Source organism: Cryptomeria japonica, unplaced genomic scaffold, assembly GCF_030272615.1.
Source record: "Cryptomeria japonica unplaced genomic scaffold, Sugi_1.0 HiC_scaffold_123, whole genome shotgun sequence".
Classification (NCBI taxonomy): domain Eukaryota; kingdom Viridiplantae; phylum Streptophyta; class Pinopsida; order Cupressales; family Cupressaceae; genus Cryptomeria; species Cryptomeria japonica.
In genome coordinates this window covers 286,170-307,267 of record NW_026728945.1, presented here as the reverse complement: position 1 = coordinate 307,267, position 21,098 = coordinate 286,170, and the positions used below count along the sequence as shown (strand labels likewise).

The window sequence follows — 21,098 nt, the reverse complement described above, 5'->3', positions numbered from 1 at the left end:
AAATGTGGTACTACTGAAGCCAACATTGATATGAAGGAATTTTTTTTTGGTTCTATCTTCATATTTCACTTCTCTTGAAATTGTGTACATTCTCTCATAAATACCAACAATGCTATCCTCGCACCCTTTTATGTTCCATACAATAATGTGATTCCTCTAAATCCACAAGACCAATAGTGCCACAAAGAGTATAATGATTCTTGTGGCTCATGTAACTATTTGGTGGTCCTTGAGGTGTTATTTACCTTCCGAATGGGCTTCGGGCAGTTCCCTCTGTGTATCGGTCTTGAAACACATGATGTTTTTGGTCTGCTTGTTTGGTTTCTTGCGAGTTGGGCTGTTTTGGAGTGCTGTTTTTTTCGGGTCCGTGGGATTCTCTGTGGAAGGTTCCCTTCTATTGAGGGGGAGATGGATGTAGTTGGAGTTGACTTGTCTCCTATTGAGGTGGAGTATGATGTTTTTGGTGTTTCCTGGAAGTGTCGTTGGGGTGTTGATGGGGCCCCTCTTCTTGGCTGTAAGGATGTTGATGCCGATCTTCTTGCTGACTCTTGTGTGTCTCCTATAGAGGTGGAGAGTTGGTTGTTGGGCAAGTTTCTCTCAGTATGGCATATTTTAAAGCATATGGTTTTTGGAGCCATGATAAAACCCACGGTGGTTGAGGGAGCTCAGAAAAACCCCATGTTTTTTGTTTCTTGTAGGGACAGGTTGGATGCTAGCAGTTTTCAAGGGCCAAGTTTGGCCAATGTTGGTTTTTGGTTAGCATTGGTCTTTGTGGCTTTATGTGGTCCTACGAATCTATTACAAGTTGAGGGAGCCTAGGAAAACGCTTCTAGTTGGCCGAGGGTGCCAGAAAAACCCTCGTTCTCTATTTTTTGAGATGTTTTGTTTGTTGTTTTCGAGCTTATGGTTGTGCCATCCTGTTTTGTGATGTTCATATTTTGATTGGTGGATGCCCGTAAGTCTAGAAGGTTTCAGGTCCTTTTTAAAACCTGTTGTCCACTGTCAGGTAGTCTGGTCCATTTCTCAATGCAAACCCTCTGTTTGTAAAGGGGTTTGGGGCCCCTTCAAAACTTGTTTTATCCTAATAACAAAATGCTGAAAAGGTGAGGTGCTTAGTCCATTATCATCTCAGAAGTTTTACAAGCCAAATGCTTAATGACCTTTCAAATACATTTTGGACCTTTTCTAGAACGCTCACAATTCACTAGCTTGCATTATAAGGAAGACTCGCTTAATCCACATGCTTGACTATTGCAACAATCATCTTCTACATGTCACCAATATGAGAATAGATGTTTCAATGAAATTATTTATTTGGACATGACCTGAACGGGTATATGTATAATTACAAGTGCGTGATTAAGTTGCATCTAGAGGAATTAAAACACATCTAACACACAATAACTAAAGTAATATCAATCTAAGATCTCTCCAGACTGTTCATCTTTTTGTCTTGTATGGGGCTCATCTAGTTGTAGAGAAAATTATTTACACATCCCCATCTTCTGTAGATCAAGTTCATATGTAGGCGAACCAGTCAAGCATGATGAAGATTTCGAATATTGGTCTTAATAATAGCAACTTTATATGTTTTCATTCATTATCCTTGTTTATCTTCATTTCCTCTACTATTATAAAGTGCTTGTCAAATCATATTGTTTGGAGTATGCGAAATATATTATGTAGCCAAGGATATGATATTATAATGTATGTTATTCAATGCATATGCCAACATGTGGTACACATACCTTAAATTAGTTATAATTGGTCATAAGCTATATTAGATAATTAGGAGGCCTAGATGAATTTAGTGGTTTACACCTCAGTTATATTGCTAGGAGTTCTAGATATAGGACACGATTGTCATTGCAAAGACATGTGTTGAATACGACATTGCATTTGGAGTCTCTTGGAGATATAGTATGTAGCGAATTCTTCCATAAGGAATATTATAAACTGTTATCGGACCTCAAGGCATTATTCTATTTTTGTATATCAATTAAGAAGGTCAACATGTGAAGCTCATATCTCTCTCGATTTGACAAAAGAAAATTATAATTCATAGAGGCTTTTAATCAAGAACTTGTCCAGTCTATTACAATATTGATTTTTAGCATATTTGAGGTAGCTATTGTGAACTTAGGGGTTCCACAAAATTCACTCTTAGTGTTGCAAAACAGTGATCGTTGTTTTTATTTATTCTAGGTGGTTAAACAAGGGCACATTGATCCACCAGAAGTCTAGATTTGAATTCATTTTGAGTAACTCATTACAATTTTAGGGGTTTTCATTAATTTTCTCCTCAGTCAGTTAGCACATGATTTTCTTATATTTTTATATTTTTCGAAAGGTTGTAAAAATTTATCACTAGTTTATATTTTTGGATTTGAGGGTGAAAAAATTATGAAATGATTGACTCAAATTTGTGTCAACAATATGGATAGAGCATGTTCTATTGAAATATATTTCCTTAAAACCCTATTTTTAATGGGGATTCCTGATTTTAGTGCAAGTGGAGATATATTAGAATGATGGAACCAATATAAAAGATCTTACGATGCAAATTATGGAACCGGTATGTGATCTAGATAGATCGTCAAGCTAAAACCAAAGGAATGATCACCTATGGATGAGTCGGTGATAGGAAATGACATCATATTTGTAAAGACTTGCAACAATAGATTATTGACCTGAATTAGTTGTATTGTATTGACCTAAAACCTCTTCAATGACAAATTTGTGAGTCAAATAAATCTATTGGTTATCTAGAGTTCTATATCATTTAATGTAAATTGTCTCTTTTACATTTTTTAAATTTGGATATCTAAGGTCACATATGGCTCAACTCGATGCAACATGTCCGCTATTGTTTTGTCCTTTCCTTTGAAGATCTACCTCAATTCTAGAATTTGCAATCACTCTCTTTTATTTGGATGCATGTTATTAAGACCACTTACTCAAATAATGAACAATAACTCAAGTTCTTGCAAAACATAAAAAATATCGGAGATATTGCTCACCATTGGGTCATGCATTTTGTCTACATTTTCCAATATTTTGGATTTTCCCAACTTGAATCTTGTACATAAATAACCAAAGCCACATTATTCTATTTTGGTGTAGCATTAACCACAATGACCTTGAGAGAGAACCCTAGGTTTAGTGAATGTCATGAATTATTTGTGCTAGTGAACCACCACTATTTGCAGGACTCATATGATTGACGTGCGAATCTTTCATAGAGAGACGAGAAACCCGGTGAATAAATAGATTCCTCGTGGAACATGATCAAGTAATTACTTATACCTCATTGACTCCCTATTTGCGTAGGCAAGGGATCACATATGTGGCATTAGACATGCTAAAGAAAAGATCATAAGCACAATCTATCAGAGCAATGTGTCATCTTACAATAGCCTTATTTGTTATCTATGTGAACAATGTAGAATGGGCTTGATAATTAATATATTGATCGATACAGTTGGAGATGGATGCAAGCGCAATGAAACTTCTCATATTACTAGATTATTTGAGGTATAGACATCCAAGGCATGACGGAAGAGGCTTTTAAGCTTCACAATGAACTGATCGCTAGAGGGGCTATATATGAAGCTTTATTCATTTGAACCCCTAAAAATACATAGGAAAAATAGAAGATTATAAAATTGACATATCTCACCGATAATGTATCAGTTATATCTATTATCTTATTCTTCATTACAGTGTAATTGACAACTTCTCAATATGACGACACTTTTATCTTCCTCATATCAATTAGCAAATGGCTTCAATATGAAAATATCCTCCGCCTTCACATATTTCTCAAACTTACACCTGCATATCCATGGATCCAAGGAGCTCCTTTATGCACCTCTTAGGCTTGCAACAATAATATTTTTCCCGCATGAAACATACATGGCCTACGACAACAATATTTTCCTATCCTATTGTGCTTATTCACATATGCAGATTTGCATTTGCTTTGATAGGAAACCTATGGTTAAATTATTGGTTATCATATTTGATGATCTATAGAAATGCTTATACAAGGAGGAAATGGTTTGAGGAATTTTTTTTGTAACCGAACTGATAGTTTATGATTGAACAAGGTAATATATTGCTAAATTTTTCAACTAATCATATTTTTAATATTACATACAAAGTTTTTAAAATCAACATGAGCATTATCCTTTTTCCCTTTAGTATTTAGATCTTCATACATAACATCCACATTGACATATTTATTATAACGTAGGAATGAATTAGGGGAGATTTAGAAAAGCTTATTTTGGGAAGCCATAAATTAATTACCCTCATAATTAACACCATGTAAATGAATTGTGTTATTATCAATAATCTATCTTCACTGTCTTAGATTTTCCATGTCATTCCAACTTATTAGAAATGTTTAATACAAGAGGCCCCTCAATCATAACCCTTATGTAGGTAGATTGATGTAAGAATAGGTGTAATATGTGTCAAGGTTATCATATTATCCCCGATAAAATATTGCGATATTGGATGCAATGGATATTCTAGTTCTATGGATTTTCTTGGAATTTAGACATAATGAAACCGTATTGCATTCCATCGAAGGTATACTATATTTATTAGAGCAATCATTCTTATCTTGAGGAGAGTCCCTAACCTTCTGGAATGACTTCTTTGATGGGGAGTCTTGAAGCATTGGATGATTGTGAGGGTGATTTGAAGAACAACTACTAATTATATTTCCCAATAACTATTTCCTACTTCCAAACCATTCACCTTTTATGTCAGAGCTAAAATGAGGTTAAGACTATGTTAAAGAACACCCTTGACAGATTGGCATGCAAGAATTATAGTGTTACTCATTCTATCCAAGTCAAGCACTTTGTTTGTTGTTGTTCCTGCAATATTTATGTTAAAGAATATATTGTTAACATGTTGCAAATGAATGTATACCTAATACAAGGATGCTCTTGTATAAAATATTCATAAATGCCTTCAGATGCTTCAAATTAATCCTTCATCTTTGGAATATGCGGAGGATATAGTCATGTTCAAAACAGATGCTATGAATAGCAGAAGAGGACGGCAATAACTCTAGAAAGATTGTTTTATTGAACGGCAAGGAAAAAGAATTTGGGAAAGACTTGGTCCCCTCTTGATTGTTTTGTTTGATAGAACACAGCAAATTCTTATGCGAATTTCTTCTGAATGTAATCCACAACTTCCTGTGTGATGCGGAAGGCCTTGGCCAATACGGAATCTGGGAGAGGAGGATCCGCTGCAAACAGAGAGTTGGCGATTGTCTGAACTCCCGGAAGCTGGCTGCTCAATGCAGATATGGCCACCGCATTTTCATGCCCCACATTCTGCTGGAAATGCACAAGTGCCTTTGGAAACACAAACACATCTCCCTTCTCCAACGTTTTGCTGAAAAACTTGTTGTTGGTGTCAATGAAACCCACAAGAAGCTGGCCTTCCAGTAAAACAAGAACTTCGGTGGCTCTTGGGTGTGTGTGAGGAGGATTTATTCCACCCACTGCGTAGTCGATGCGGACCAACGATATTCCCAACGTATTGAGGCCTGGTATCTGTTTAACGTTCGCCATCGTTACGTTGGAGCCCACATCATTGTCGGTGTTCCCTGCCTGCCCAAGTCCCCGGAAGAAGAAGTCGTCTGCTGAAACTTGCATTGGGTCTTTGCAAACGAACCCGTTCACCAAAACTGTTTAAAGCAAAATCAAATCAATCTATTACTAACTCGACTCGTCTAATAAGCAAATCATTACCATTGTTTATGTATAAAGTTTTTTACTCACCTTTGCTTTCCTCATCTGCAACGCAGAAATCTTGCAAGGGATCGGAATCCCCTGCCATGACCCTGTCGCTGTAACAACATATCAACAGAAAAAGTCCCAGTGTGAAGTAAATCATTCGGTTAGCCATTATAATAGAAACGCAGATAGTACAAGAGCTCAGAAGGATATGAATGTGTGTTACAAGCCCATTACAAGCTTTATATAGCCCAAACCTTATGACTAATTCATCTTCACTCCGTATATTAAATCACCAATCCTTGTAATATTATAATAATATACTTCCAGAGTTGTTGCTCTTTTCGATACGTCAGAGTAAGTCTTGCTGCAGCATATGGCTATCTCACCTGCTACCGCAGATGTATTCTCACCATTCTTTCATTATCGTTGAAATTTTCTATCTTCTGCTGCATATGCTTATCTGAAGATCAGCTTACCTCCTGCCTTAGACGTATTCTTCCTCATATTCTCGCCACCGCCATTAATTTAGTAATGTGGAAACGATTAGACTTTATTGGAGCGATGGCCTTCTTCAAAGGAACTAATATATACATTTTTCTCAGCCGTCTCAGAATTGGTAAAAGAGGAAATTTTCTTGGATGTTGACACAAACACCGTCCATGCATGCTTTATATTGCGTCTTTCTTGAAAACCTTTTTACGCTCGGGTAGGATAATCTCAGTTTTATTATAAAAATATACGTGTTATATTCGTGAGCCTTTAAAACAAAGAATAGTTCTAAATTATCATTAATATTTTTGGTTTATAATATTAAGGATTCATGTTAATTATAGAGTTTGGTTGCGAGAATTTAAATAAATAAATAAGAGAATGGGTTGTTTTGTGATTGAAAGGATGAACTTGGTGTACAAGGCAAATTCATCGTGGCATGTGCATGTATATGTTACATACTCAACGTCATAGGACTCATGCTAGACGAGGTGAGAAAAGGAATAAGACGAGTGGGCGTTATGACACTCATTTCGCACAACGTAAAACAAGAATGATAAGGTGATCGAGATTTGGAACCCTTATGCAACATGTCTCAAGGGAGGAACTCCTGAAGGCAACATTCCCTCTAATTCCTAATTGGTAGTGAACCGGTCGGGCCTCTATGGCGTGACCTAACACCTATAGCTAAGTAAACCCTAACTAAGCTAAATTATATATAAATTTAACAAATTTTAACTAATTACCAATGATATATAAAGAGATTAAATGCGGCAAACGAATAAATGATAATTTTCTATTAAATATTTTTAATAAGTAAATATACTGTTTGTTTTAACTAAATATTAGCCACAACGATAGTTTATTCTTCTGAAGAGTCCAACTCAACTAAATTAAAACGAAATAAAGAGTGAATTTTCTCAATCCTAAGCTGATATTTTACTTTCTTTTAAAACCAAATTTTTGAAATAAAAGTATACTACACTTTGATTTCAGATTTAATTTAATTAATTACCATTCACTATCAATTAGATAAATTAAATTATTTCACTTGACTAATTAATTTGAGAGGCCACATCACATTTAAACGATTCCAAGACATGTTAAATCCTAAAACCTAGCACACCAACTCCACCTAAGGTTTTTCATTTCCTAAAGTTATATTAAATTAAATTCTCTTAAAAGAATTAATTATCATGCTAAACCCGCTTAATGGGGCCTTAACCGATATGGTAACACTAGAAACCCAAACTCAAGTTTGCTGTGTGTGTGTGTTTACAAAGGTAAATATACTTTGTATAAAATATATATTTTTAAATAGGTGAACATACACATCTAATTACAAATAACTATTTTTAATTTTAAACCAAAGTTTAAGTAGAGCAAGTTTTTTTATTTTGTAGGATAACAAAGAGAACAATATTTGCGTGATAAACATCCCCTTCACTTTATTAACTAAAAATATTAAGAAAAGTGCATGAAAATTTCACACTCTTAAAGCTAATTTAATCCACTATTACTAATAACTTTAATTTGTTCATTAAGTATCAATAACTTTTAAACGTATGAAATGCAAATTATCACAAGCGCTAAGTTATTTCTTAAACAAACTCAGCCCTTAAACAATATGTATATTTTTTAGAAAAGTAAAATATAATCGCTTCTAAACACAACAACATCATCATTTATCAACTTGATATACACAACATTACAAGGGACCCATTTGATAAAATTTTTAACAACTTACTCCAACCCATTTAAAAAATGTAATAAAAATTCTAACCCAAACGTGAGAATGAATATTTTCATTCCAATGTCAAGGTAGCACCCCATTTGATTCCACAAAAAATCTTACAAAACACAATTTTTAAACAAGCCAATGGAGAGCTCACCTTCCAACATTTGGGCTTTCTCACAACCAACCCCCAAGCTAAGAGGCCCATGAGAAACTTGATTTCCCAATATAAATACTCCACGCAGATGTAAAATCCATTAAGGGAGTCCAACACCATATAATTCACATCCCTTCTAAATTATATCGAACCATTTTTCCATAGATTTTCCAAAAGAATCAAGGATACTCATACCCAAGAAATCTCCTTCTCAACGAGAAAAAATCGTTCCCTTGGAGGTTCCACATATCCCTCACCCTACACATGAGTTTCTCTGATCAACTTGGGAGAGCCTAAACCCTCACACACGTGTCATATACATAAGAAAAGACATAGAAAGATGAAATTTAAAAATCAAATCAAAAGCCTCCACTAACATATTTACAACAAAATGGAATATAGCATTCTAAAGATTGAATCATATCAAAATATTTCCTTAATAGATGAGGAGGGTTTGATAGAAATTTCTCAAAGACTCTTTTGAGTCCTTCCACAAAGCCTCCCAAAAAATCCCAAAAAGAAAGATGCAAAAAATAAAATAATAAGCCATACAAAGACTCTTAGAATGGTATATACAATATGTGTCATATGACCTCCCCTCCCCTGGTCAGGAGGTACCACATTGATCTCATTCACCTCCTCTAACCCCTTCTCACCAAAACCTAAGGGTATGTGGATATCACAAATGCTCCTACGTGTGAGAGCATTGGGATGAGAGGAATAATATTGTATACTCTTCCCCAATAGGATCCTTTGGATCCACTCATATGTGTGAGGCATGCGGAAGCACCATTCATAAAATCGTTGGAGTGGATTTGAAAGTGGTAATTTACTTACTGTCACCCGCAAGTTAGACTTTCGACACCTTTTTTCTAAGAGACTTGGACAAGATCAAATGATGGCAAAATCCCATGGACTAATTCCCAAAAAGGTACCCAACTCATAAGTGTTTCTTTATGGGCCTAAATACACTCAAAAATAGATGAAACCGACACTTTAAAATCATTCAAAAAAATGCTCAACATAACACCTATTTTTTCTATAAGGATGCCACTGGGCGCAGATACTAACTTACTCATATATAAAAACAAAACAAAAATATATTTAAAAAAAAAAATACATCACATTACAACAATTGCTAAAATCAAAGACCTTAGTCCCTATCATTAACTAAGGTCAAGGCTTCACTAAGAATTTAAAATGAATAGGATTTTCTTAGGAAACTCCAATTTCTATTAGCTATGAAAATTTCCTACACACTCAAAGAAAATAAATAAATTTCCAATATAGGTTGAAATAAAATGCACACATAATCATACATTTGATAAAAAAATAATTCTTCACGACCAACATAGTCCAATACAACATCGTACTATAACTTGATTATATTTTAATGTTTATTAACGAAATCTGACATTGATTTGTAATATAAAAAGTGTAGATAAAATTTGTTTTTGATTGGATAAGGTGGGAAGAGGGTCCCACAACCAAAGTTAGAATACTAGAATAAAGAAGTTCAATAACAAACAAGTTACTGCGCCGACACAACCGCAAAACTACCAAAATAACAAACCACGAAAAAATATTTAGACTTCATATTATGGAGGCTCATAAGAGCATTTGACTCTTTCATGACCAATTTTTGTCTTTAATTATAGCTCTCTCAAGCAGTACCCTCGTTGCTTCTTTTCACCTTCCATATTTAGTTTGATTTCTTTTTTCTTTTTGCCTTTTTTGTTCCATCCTTGACTTATGCCTATTGCGATAGTCAGTCAAAAAGATCGAGAAGTCATAGAAAAAATCCATTAGGTCCTTAATGATAGTAAGAAAATGAAAAAAATGAGTCCCCAAATTGAGAAACTCTATCGCCTAATAAATTTATTTTCTCTTTCAGTCTACCTTGTTTTACCTCCATCTCCTAAGTGTTTCAGTATGGGTCTGTGTACACTTATAAATAGATGAAACAAACACTTGAAAGTCATTCAAAAACCTACTCAGTGTGAAATCTATCTTTCCATAAGGATGCCGCTGGACGCAAATGCTAACTTACTCAAATATCAAAATAAAATAAAACTATATTTAAAACACAAAATACATCACATTACAACAATTACTAAAATCAGAGACCTTAGTCCCTATCATTAACTAAGGTCAAGGCTTCACTAGGAATTGAAAATGACTAGGATTCTCTTAGGGAACTCCAATTTATATTAGCTATGAAAATTTCCTACACGCTCAAATAAAAAAAAAAATTATTTCCAATATAAATTGAAATAAGATACACACATAATCATACATTTGATAACAATTTAATTAAAGATATGAGATTTCCACAATTCATTTGATAAAAATAAACTCGTAAACAATTTAATTCTTCACTACCAACATAGTCCAATGCAACATCATACTATGACCTGACTATATTTTAATGTTTTTTAACCACATCTAACATTGATTTGTAATATTAAAAGTGTACACAAAATTTGTTTTTGATTAGATAAGGTGGGAAGAGGGTCCCATGCCCAAAGTTAGAATATTAAAACAGAGAAGCTCAATAACAAACAAGTTATTGCACCAACACAACCCCAACACTACCAAAATAACAAACCACGAAAAACTATGTAGACTTCATATTATGGAGGCTCATAAGAGCATCAAACTCTTTCATGACCAATTTTAGTCTTGAATTCTAGTTCTCTCAAGTAGCACCCTCTTTGCCTCTTTTCACCTTCCATATTTGGTTCAATTTCTTTTTTCTTTGTGCCTTTTTTGTTCCATCCTAGACTTATGCCTATTGCGATACTCAGCCAAATAGGTCGAGAAGTCATAGAATAAATCCATTAGGTCCTTAATGATAGCAAGAAAATGGAAAATTGAGTCCCCAAATTGAGAATCTCTATTGCCCAATAAATTTGTTTTCTCTTTCAGTCTACCTTGTTTTACCTCCATCTCATAGTCATCGTTATCCTCCTCTTCACCATGCTTAACACTCTTGTTTCTTTGTGAAGTTTAAATAAGCGGGGTGGGATCTGGTGCTATGGAAGCCAAGCTGGTTTCCAAGTCCTCCTCCTCCACGATGATAAGATACTATGATTTGGAGACGTCTTTAAGGGATAGGTCCAAAGTGAAATATTTTGTAGGTAGGTCAAATACTTGACCTTTTCTTTCCTCAACTGAGTACAATATCACTTTCAAAGTGTTAGTTATCATATATGTGTCATCGTTTTAGTTTCAAATTTCTTTGTCTTGGATATTAATTACCACAATTAATGTCGATCTCCTCTTCTTACTCTCCTTCATTACCCTTTCATTTTTTAGATTTGCCTTTTCTATTTTTTCGATTTTTAACGTGTTTTTCATTTTTATCTTTACTTCTTTCCTCAGTTTCAAATTGGTATCCCAAGAGAGATTGTAATTCTACATGCAGTCTACTGTTAACATTATCTTCTTTTGACACAATTTTTAGCTCTTTATCTCTAGGGCATTCCCTTTTTTATCTCTCTCGATATGGGAATTGCCCTTTTGGGAATTTTTAGGGAGATTGAATGCTTATGTGGAAGCAATTCCAAAACCACTAGAAATTCTAAGGGGTTTCTTGGTAATTTTGAGGGCTCTTGAAGCCATCTTTCACTTTGATCTCTTTGATACCAAAATTAGGCCAGATTAGAGCATAGGAGAGGTTGTATGCAAATAGATTTGGTGAAGGTAGTATATTAAGCCTTGATGTAGGCTAGGGATGTCCTGATATTTATGGTTTCTCTTAACCTTTCACCCCTAGCAACTGATTACAGTATCCTTTTCTATCATCTTGTAAGTTACAATAGAACTCATCCCATCCATTTTCACTTCCCTCAGGTTCTTAGAGAATGTGAACTTCTTTGAAAGAAGTAGATTGTGGCCGTTCTACATGGCCATGAATTAATTTGAAACCCCTCCAACTTCACAAATCCTTCGCATGTTGTTCTTCTTCAGAAGCTCATAGGTTGATCAACTCTAATCTTTTCTCATATCGATTTCCGTAATTTTTTATACCCACAAATCTTTTGGAAAAGTTGGACTTTCTCAAAAAAGGAAGAAGCGACACGATTAGATTACTATTAACATATTTCGAGCTTTGCCATCTTTAGAAGGATTATAATCATTGGAGGAAAACTAAGCCCAATAAGGTAATAAATATTTTCAATTACAACTTTAATAATCTCATCCCTTTAGTCCATTCCTTTTTGTGAATTAAAAAGTGATAGCATCCATGATCAGAGATTTTAAAACTTCAAATATGCTACATGCACTTTTATGCCAACTAGACATTTGGGATATTTCAATGACCATGCGAATCCACAGTCAAGATTTACATTCAACTTTAATCGTTCTTCATTTTATAACAGTTCTAATATTATTTCAAATGAACAAAGGTAGCTATCAAAATCCAAACCAAGTGCTCCTTTCTAGAAGCATAAACCCGACAGGGTGCTACTTCTAATAAATTTGATAATTTAATAATTCACGATATAGTTGAATTTCATGTTTATAAAGTCAAAGCATCAATTAACCCACTATAATCACATGGAAATCAAAATACCTAATTAACTATCAAAATTTTTGTCCTCATCATATGCATATATTAAAATCAAACTGCTCTACAGATGCACTCCACATTTGACATATTCTAATAACATCATCACGTGTTAATACTAATAACTTTAAAAACTTATACAGCCCTAGAATTCAATCATGGTCCAATAATGCCAATATCGAAGCCACCAAAGGGTGGGCCTCACAACTAGTAGTTTCGATTCTTGATCCGAATTTAGTCATAGCCGACTACTTAAATTCATGTAATTCAAATAATTTTTTTGATATTCGTAAATATCAGATAACTTAATAATTAAAGAAAGTTTAATCAGCAAACTAAAAAACTAAATTTTAATATATATTTTATTAATTTTTAAAGGATGAAACTACTCATTCTTATTTGACAATAGGCAAGACCGAATTTATATAGACTACCTCTCCATTCCTTTTGAAAAAAGGTAAAAACATGCATCTTATAAAAAGTTCTATTTTTCTCCAAGAAATCTCTCAAATTACCTTTTCTCTATGAGTTATTTTTCCCTAAAATTCGGTTGTTCAACTCTATCCAAATAAATTATGTACCTCACAACTATCTCATGTGAATCCTCTAAATCACCATTCCAATTCCGCAATTTTAGAATCTGCATTAGGCGACTGTGATAGTTATGAAACTACTTTTTTCTACCTCCAAAAGAGCCATCATCCTCTAGCTCCCTCGGTGGGAGGTCTTTAAATTTTGATTAATGCGAATCAATCAAACTAAATGGAGTTACTTAGAGACATCACAATCCAACTTTTTACAAATATCGTGAGAGTAGCGTGAAAAGATTAAGAGTAGCGTGTGAGATATTGAGAGAGAAAGAGAGAGCCAAGAGAGAGCAGGCCAAATAAAAGAAAGGTTCATAAAGAGAGTGGGGAATGAAAAAATACTGATGAGTCATTTAGATTCATCTCGAAACATTGCAACTGCCCTATAAAGCTAAAAAGTTGAATTTTGTTTAGAAATGCTTGCATATTTTTTTTTGTAGGATGCTATCATGATGTGCAAATGTCCGTGTGAAAAACTCGTATCTAGATAATATACGTTCAAAAATTTTGGGAGAAAAGAAAATATAGGACTAATGCAAAGGTGACATAAACCAATGTCCATGAGAAATGCGGTCTGAGCACCTTGGTAAAGAAGAAGGCTTATGTAAGTACTAAAATGAGCCTACAAAAATATTAAGCGAATGGACACCAAAGTACACACAAAACGTAGGTGAAGTTGCGAATGTATGCGATTTACGACATTACAGCCTAAAAATTTAATTATTCCTTAACATCAAATAATTCAATAATTAAAAATAAGTTTTAACAAAAAAACAATTTTCCCCCTTTTGATTTCAATAAAGCATACATATACAAATTATTATTAACAATAGACAAAACCTAGTTTCTATAGCATGCTTCACCATTTCTTTTAAAATAAATACAAGCAATGATGGATCTTATAGAAATTTCTCTTTTTCTCCTATGAATCTTTCAAATTACCTCTTACCTATAAGTATTTTTCCCTTAAAATCAAGTTGTTCAATGCTATCTATATCAATTATGCACCACACAAATATGTCATGCGAGGCCTCTAGATCAGCCTTGCGAATTCCAATTTTGTAATCTACATGATACAATTGTACAACAAGTGTGAAACTAGGCTTGTTTACCTCTAACAGAGCCCCAAATTTTTTTAGCTCCATTTGTGTGCCCCATAGGTTCTTGTTGTTGTGAATCAATCCAACCAATTGACTTGAACCCTAGAGAAAACATGGGAATTTTAACTATTAGTAACTATTAGCACGTTGTTTCCCATCCCAAAGCCATCTCCTTTATCCTCTCCTCTTGACACATGGCATGGTTGTCAATTTAAACCTCCTTGTGTGAAAGCTACCTTCTAATCGCATGGTTTCCAGGTCCACCTCTACGATATCTCCCATCTAATCCATATTGTCATTCATTAAATTCTACATGAATATGTACTCCTTTGTCAACCATGCACCTCTCATAGTCTAGGATATATCTACTCTACATCAAGATGTTCAAGATTATTCTCAAATCAATAACAATACTCTTTCATAGTGAAATTTAGTTGATAATGTTCCACCTTAATCCAAAGAATTTAGAAAGAAAATGTTGCAACACTTTATTTGTGGAAAAGTACGTAATAATTTGTGAAACCTAACAAATATCTGTCAACTATAACCTTAACATGTGCATCCATTGTGAGACACTCAAATAACATTAAGAGTTTAAAATCACATCAGATTTTTAGAAATATGTGTAACTTGTGATCACTAGATTTTGCCTAAACCCAGTATGCCATCCACTCAAATTGCTGATTGAGGAGCTCCCATAAAACTCTTATATAATTAGTAGTAATTTTACAACTTCATTGCTAAAAACTTTATCTTTGATCATTGAATTGAATGTGAATTAAGAATAGTTGAAATATAAATACATCTGAGAGAAACACATATTTAATTGGTTCTCCACCAGTTCAATTGAAATGATATATAAGACTCTATGATTTTTCTAGCAGACCATTCACATAGTAATGAGATATCTTGCAACGGTCAAGATAGAATGCAACACCACAATCTTGAAGAATGTAAAATCCTATCAAGTCTACCTCAATATAGGTGTTCAAATGAATGGATTTGGCATGATTGTTCTTTGTGAATTTGATACTAGAAAAAATTGGTATGCTCGTATTACCACCAACTTTTATAGGTATCTGTTATTGATTTCATAGAGTCCAATTGTTCAACCCACACATTCAAACATCTGCATGCCTCATGCTAGAAAATTTATCAATGAGATGACTAGTTGCACTCGAAATAATTGTATCACATTGAGATCCAAATAAATAAAGGTGGGTTCTACCAACTTCCCCTTAAAGTGTATTCATTAGAAATATATAAATTTCATGGGCTAGTGATAGAAAAAGAAACAATCAACACTGGAGATGACGGTCAGAAGGGCCTCCCATTCATTGTTGTATCAAGGGTTCGTTGCCTTGTTGATATTCACATATCCCCCTACTATTACATACCAACATACACATGAGGCACAATGCATATGTAGTAATCAAAAAATGAGAATAGAACTGATTACATACAATGTGGATTCAAAATAATTAACTTTTCATTCCAAGTATACCAAATTTCTCTTGCTTGCATGCAATATCAATTGGAAATAATTGAATATTTCATTGCAAGTGTTACCAAAGAGCTCCTACTCTTCAATGCAAAACATGGTTGGTAATTTGTGTTGTAATCAGTTATACTCAACTGTTAAAATAAGAATTTGTTTTTTCCCAAAGATCTCCAATTAAATTCTAGCAATCTACTTCACATAAATTTTTTTGCATTCACAGATTCGATCATTTGAGCCAAATTCAAAAATAGATTAGAAATTATGATTTGTCTTTCTTTGTTAATCTATCACTGTACAACTACACATTTCTTTATTTACAAGTTTCAATTTGTGAAGGGTAAGGTTCACAGATTACATCTTCGTTGTGGTATTAGAATATGCCATTTCCAATCATGTGCAAATTGTTAAAGTTTCATTCTAACTACCAATCTCTATATCTAGGTTGCAAACACCACAATTTACAACATATCATTTACTTTTAACCATTGTTCATGTAACCGCTAAGCATGTCGGGGCTGCTATGTGCGATTAATAAAATTTTAGAAAATTGATATTAGACCAGACTTAAACCAAATCCTAAAAAAGTGAATTTGTTCTGTACGTATCAAATAAAAAGTACAGGCATAAAGCTTCATGGTGACATTAACTGCAATATATTTCTTCCCCAAACTATATTTTAAAAATAATATATAATTAACTCCCTTTTTTTTTTTTTTTTTTTTCCTACTTTACATATCTTATTGAACGTGACATACCTGGTAGATCAACATTCGTTGCAATTCGCAGGTCCTCTAAAAATAGGACTCCAAAATCTTGTCACATTAGAAAGGTTGAAGTGGCTGTACTGAAATAATGCTTCTCATATCTACTTTCATCTGAATTTTCTCAGTTGGCTTTGCAAAAATTGAGCCAAGTCTTAGGAATTTGATAAGTCTAGCATGGGAGATGCTTGCATACTTGTGAGCTGCAAACAATTAGGAAAATGAATGTGTGAGCCTCATTTGCCAAAACTGGGAAATTATGGCTATACTCCTTTTATTTGATTATGTAAATTGGTAACAAAGATTCTCAAAATGAACAGATATTAATTCATGCATCAATGCCATTTAGATTCATTCTCATGATTTAGAAAAAATCTCAATCCCTCGCAACAAAAGGAAAAGGAACCTAAGTTCCTAGCTCTTCCTTAAAGATAACAACTAGGCCTTTTCTTATTCCTAATGTCATTGGCATTGGTTAATGTTATGATCTTGTTTCCTCCATTTTGATATTTAACTTAATTTACGGGATGGTATAATTCAACATGCCACGGAAACCAATATTTATTTAAGTACAAAATATTGCATATTACGTTGATATAAATGTGGTACTACTGAAGCCAACATTGATATGAAGGAATTTTTTTTTGGTTCTATCTTCATATTTCACTTCTCTTGAAATTGTGTACATTCTCTCATAAATACCAACAATGCTATCCTCGCACCCTTTTATGTTCCATACAATAATGTGATTCCTCTAAATCCACAAGACCAATAGTGCCACAAAGAGTATAATGATTCTTGTGGCTCATGTAACTATTTGGTGGTCCTTGAGGTGTTATTTACCTTCCGAATGGGCTTTGGGCAGTTCCCTCTGTGTATCGGTCTTGAAACACATGATGTTTTTGGTCTGCTTGTTTGGTTTCTTGCGAGTTGGGCTGTTTTGGAGTGCTGTTTTTTTCGGGTCCGTGGGATTCTCTGTGGAAGGTTCCCTTCTATTGAGGGGGAGATGGATGTAGTTGGAGTTGACTTGTCTCCTATTGAGGTGGAGTATGATGTTTTTGGTGTTTCCTGGAAGTGTCGTTGGGGTGTTGATGGGGCCCCTCTTCTTGGCTGTAAGGATGTTGATGCCGATCTTCTTGCTGACTCTTGTGTGTCTCCTATAGAGGTGGAGAGTTGGTTGTTGGGCAAGTTTCTCTCAGTATGGCATATTTTAAAGCATATGGTTTTTGGAGCCATGATAAAACCCACGGTGGTTGAGGGAGCTCAGAAAAACCCCATGTTTTTTGTTTCTTGTAGGGACAGGTTGGATGCTAGCAGTTTTCAAGGGCCAAGTTTGGCCAATGTTGGTTTTTGGTTAGCATTGGTCTTTGTGGCTTTATGTGGTCCTACGAATCTATTACAAGTTGAGGGAGCCTAGGAAAACGCTTCTAGTTGGCCGAGGGTGCCAGAAAAACCCTCGTTCTCTGTTTTTTGAGATGTTTTGTTTGTTGTTTTCGAGCTTATGGTTGTGCCATCCTGTTTTGTGATGTTCATATTTTGATTGGTGGATGCCCGTAAGTCTAGAAGGTTTCAGGTCCTTTTTAAAACCTGTTGTCCACTGTCAGGTAGTCTGGTCCATTTCTCAATGCAAACCCTCTGTTTGTAAAGGGGTTTGGGGCCCCTTCAAAACTTGTTTTATCCTAATAAAAAAATGCTGAAAAGGTGAGGTGCTTAGTCCATTATCATCTCAGAAGTTTTACAAGCCAAATGCTTAATGACCTTTCAAATACATTTTGGACCTTTTCTAGAACGCTCACAATTCACTAGCTTGCATTATAAGGAAGACTCGCTTAATCCACATGCTTGACTATTGCAACAATCATCTTCTACATGTCACCAATATGAGAATAGATGTTTCAATGAAATTATTTATTTGGACATGACCTGAACGGGTATATGTATAATTACAAGTGCGTGATTAAGTTGCATCTAGAGGAATTAAAACACATCTAACACACAATAACTAAAGTAATATCAATCTAAGATCTCTCCAGACTGTTCATCTTTTTGTCTTGTATGGGGCTCATCTAGTTGTAGAGAAAATTATTTACACATCCCCATCTTCTGTAGATCAAGTTCATATGTAGGCGAACCAGTCAAGCATGATGAAGATTTCGAATATTGGTCTTAATAATAGCAACTTTATATGTTTTCATTCATTATCCTTGTTTATCTTCATTTCCTCTACTATTATAAAGTGCTTGTCAAATCATATTGTTTGGAGTATGCGAAATATATTATGTAGCCAAGGATATGATATTATAATGTATGTTATTCAATGCATATGCCAACATGTGGTACACATACCTTAAATTAGTTATAATTGGTCATAAGCTATATTAGATAATTAGGAGGCCTAGATGAATTTAGTGGTTTACACCTCAGTTATATTGCTAGGAGTTCTAGATATAGGACACGATTGTCATTGCAAAGACATGTGTTGAATACGACATTGCATTTGGAGTCTCTTGTAGATATAGTATGTAGCGAATTCTTCCATAAGGAATATTATAAACTGTTATCGGACCTCAAGGCATTATTCTATTTTTGTATATCAATTAAGAAGGTCAACATGTGAAGCTCATATCTCTCTCGATTTGACAAAAGAAAATTATAATTCATAGAGGCTTTTAATCAAGAACTTGTCCAGTCTATTACAATATTGATTTTTAGCATATTTGAGGTAGCTATTGTGAACTTAGGGGTTCCACAAAATTCACTCTTAGTGTTGCAAAACAGTGATCGTTGTTTTTATTTATTCTAGGTGGTTAAACAAGGGCACATTGATCCACCAGAAGTCTAGATTTGAATTCATTTTGAGTAACTCATTACAATTTTAGGGGTTTTCATAAATTTTCTCCTCAGTCAGTTAGCACATGATTTTCTTATATTTTTATATTTTTCGAAAGGTTGTAAAAATTTATCACTAGTTTATATTTTTGGATTTGAGGGTGAAAAAATTATGAAATGATTGACTCAAATTTGTGTCAACAATATGGATAGAGCATGTTCTATTGAAATATATTTCCTTAAAACCCTATTTTTAATGGGGATTCCTGATTTTAGTGCAAGTGGAGATATATTAGAATGATGGAACCAATATAAAAGATCTTACGATGCAAATTATGGAACCGGTATGTGATCTAGATAGATCGTCAAGCTAAAACCAAAGGAATGATCACCTATGGATGACTCGGTGATAGGAAATGACATCATATTTGTAAAGACTTGCAACAATAGATTATTGACCTGAATTAGTTGTATTGTATTGACCTAAAACCTCTTCAATGACAAATTTGTGAGTCAAATAAATCTATTGGTTATCTAGAGTTCTATATCATTTAATGTAAATTGTCTCTTTTACATTTTTTAAATTTGGATATCTAAGGTCACATATGGCTCAACTCGATGCAACATGTCCGCTATTGTTTTGTCCTTTCCTTTGAAGATCTACCTCAATTCTAGAATTTGCAATCACTCTCTTTTATTTGGATGCATGTTATTAAGACCACTTACTCAAATAATGAACAATAACTCAAGTTCTTGCAAAACATAAAAAATATCGGAGATATTGCTCACCATTGGGTCATGCATTTTGTCTACATTTTCTAATATTTTGGATTTTCCCAACTTGAATCTTGTACATAAATAACCAAAGCCACATTATTCTATTTTGGTGTAGCATTAACCACAATGACCTTGAGAGAGAACCCTAGGTTTAGTGAATGTCATGAATTATTTGTGCTAGTGAACCACCACTATTTGCAGGACTCATATGATTGACGTGCGAATCTTTCATAGAGAGACGAGAAATCCGGTGAATAAATAGATTCCTCGTGGAACATGATCAAGTAATTACTTATACCTCATTGACTCCCTATTTGCGTAGGCAAGGGATCACATATGTGGCATTAGACATGCTAAAGAAAAGATCATAAGCACAATCTATCAGAGCAATGTGTCATCTTACAATAGCCTTATTTGTTATCTATGTGAACAATGTAGAATGGGCTTGATAATTAATATATTGATCGATACAGTTGGAGATGGATGCAAGCGCAATGAAACTTCTCATATTACTAGATTATTTGAGGTATAGACATCCAAGGCATGACGGAAGAGGCTTTTAAGCTTCACAATGAACTGATCGCTAGAGGGGCTATATATGAAGCTTTATTCATTTGAACCCCTAAAAATACATAGGAAAAATAGAAGATTATAAAATTGACATATCTCACCGATAATGTATCAGTTATATCTATTATCTTATTCTTCATTACAGTGTAATTGACAACTTCTCAATATGACGACACTTTTATCTTCCTCATATCAATTAGCAAATGGCTTCAATATGAAAATATCCTCCGCCTTCACATATTTCTCAAACTTAC

At 34.1% G+C, this 21,098-nt stretch overlaps 1 protein-coding gene across 1 annotated transcript; it reads right to left on the bottom strand.

Moving 5' to 3' along the window:
- Positions 1 to 5,180: 5,180 nt before the first annotated feature.
- Positions 5,181 to 5,934, bottom strand: LOC131865849 (germin-like protein 8-2). Its single transcript, XM_059215399.1, has 3 exons — positions 5,808 to 5,934; positions 5,529 to 5,713; positions 5,181 to 5,360 (listed from the first exon to the last, which is right to left on the bottom strand). The coding sequence occupies exons 1-3, from the start codon at positions 5,932 to 5,934 to the stop codon at positions 5,181 to 5,183; spliced, it is 492 nt and encodes a 163-aa protein (XP_059071382.1).
- Between the last annotated feature and the right edge of the window lie 15,164 nt (positions 5,935 to 21,098).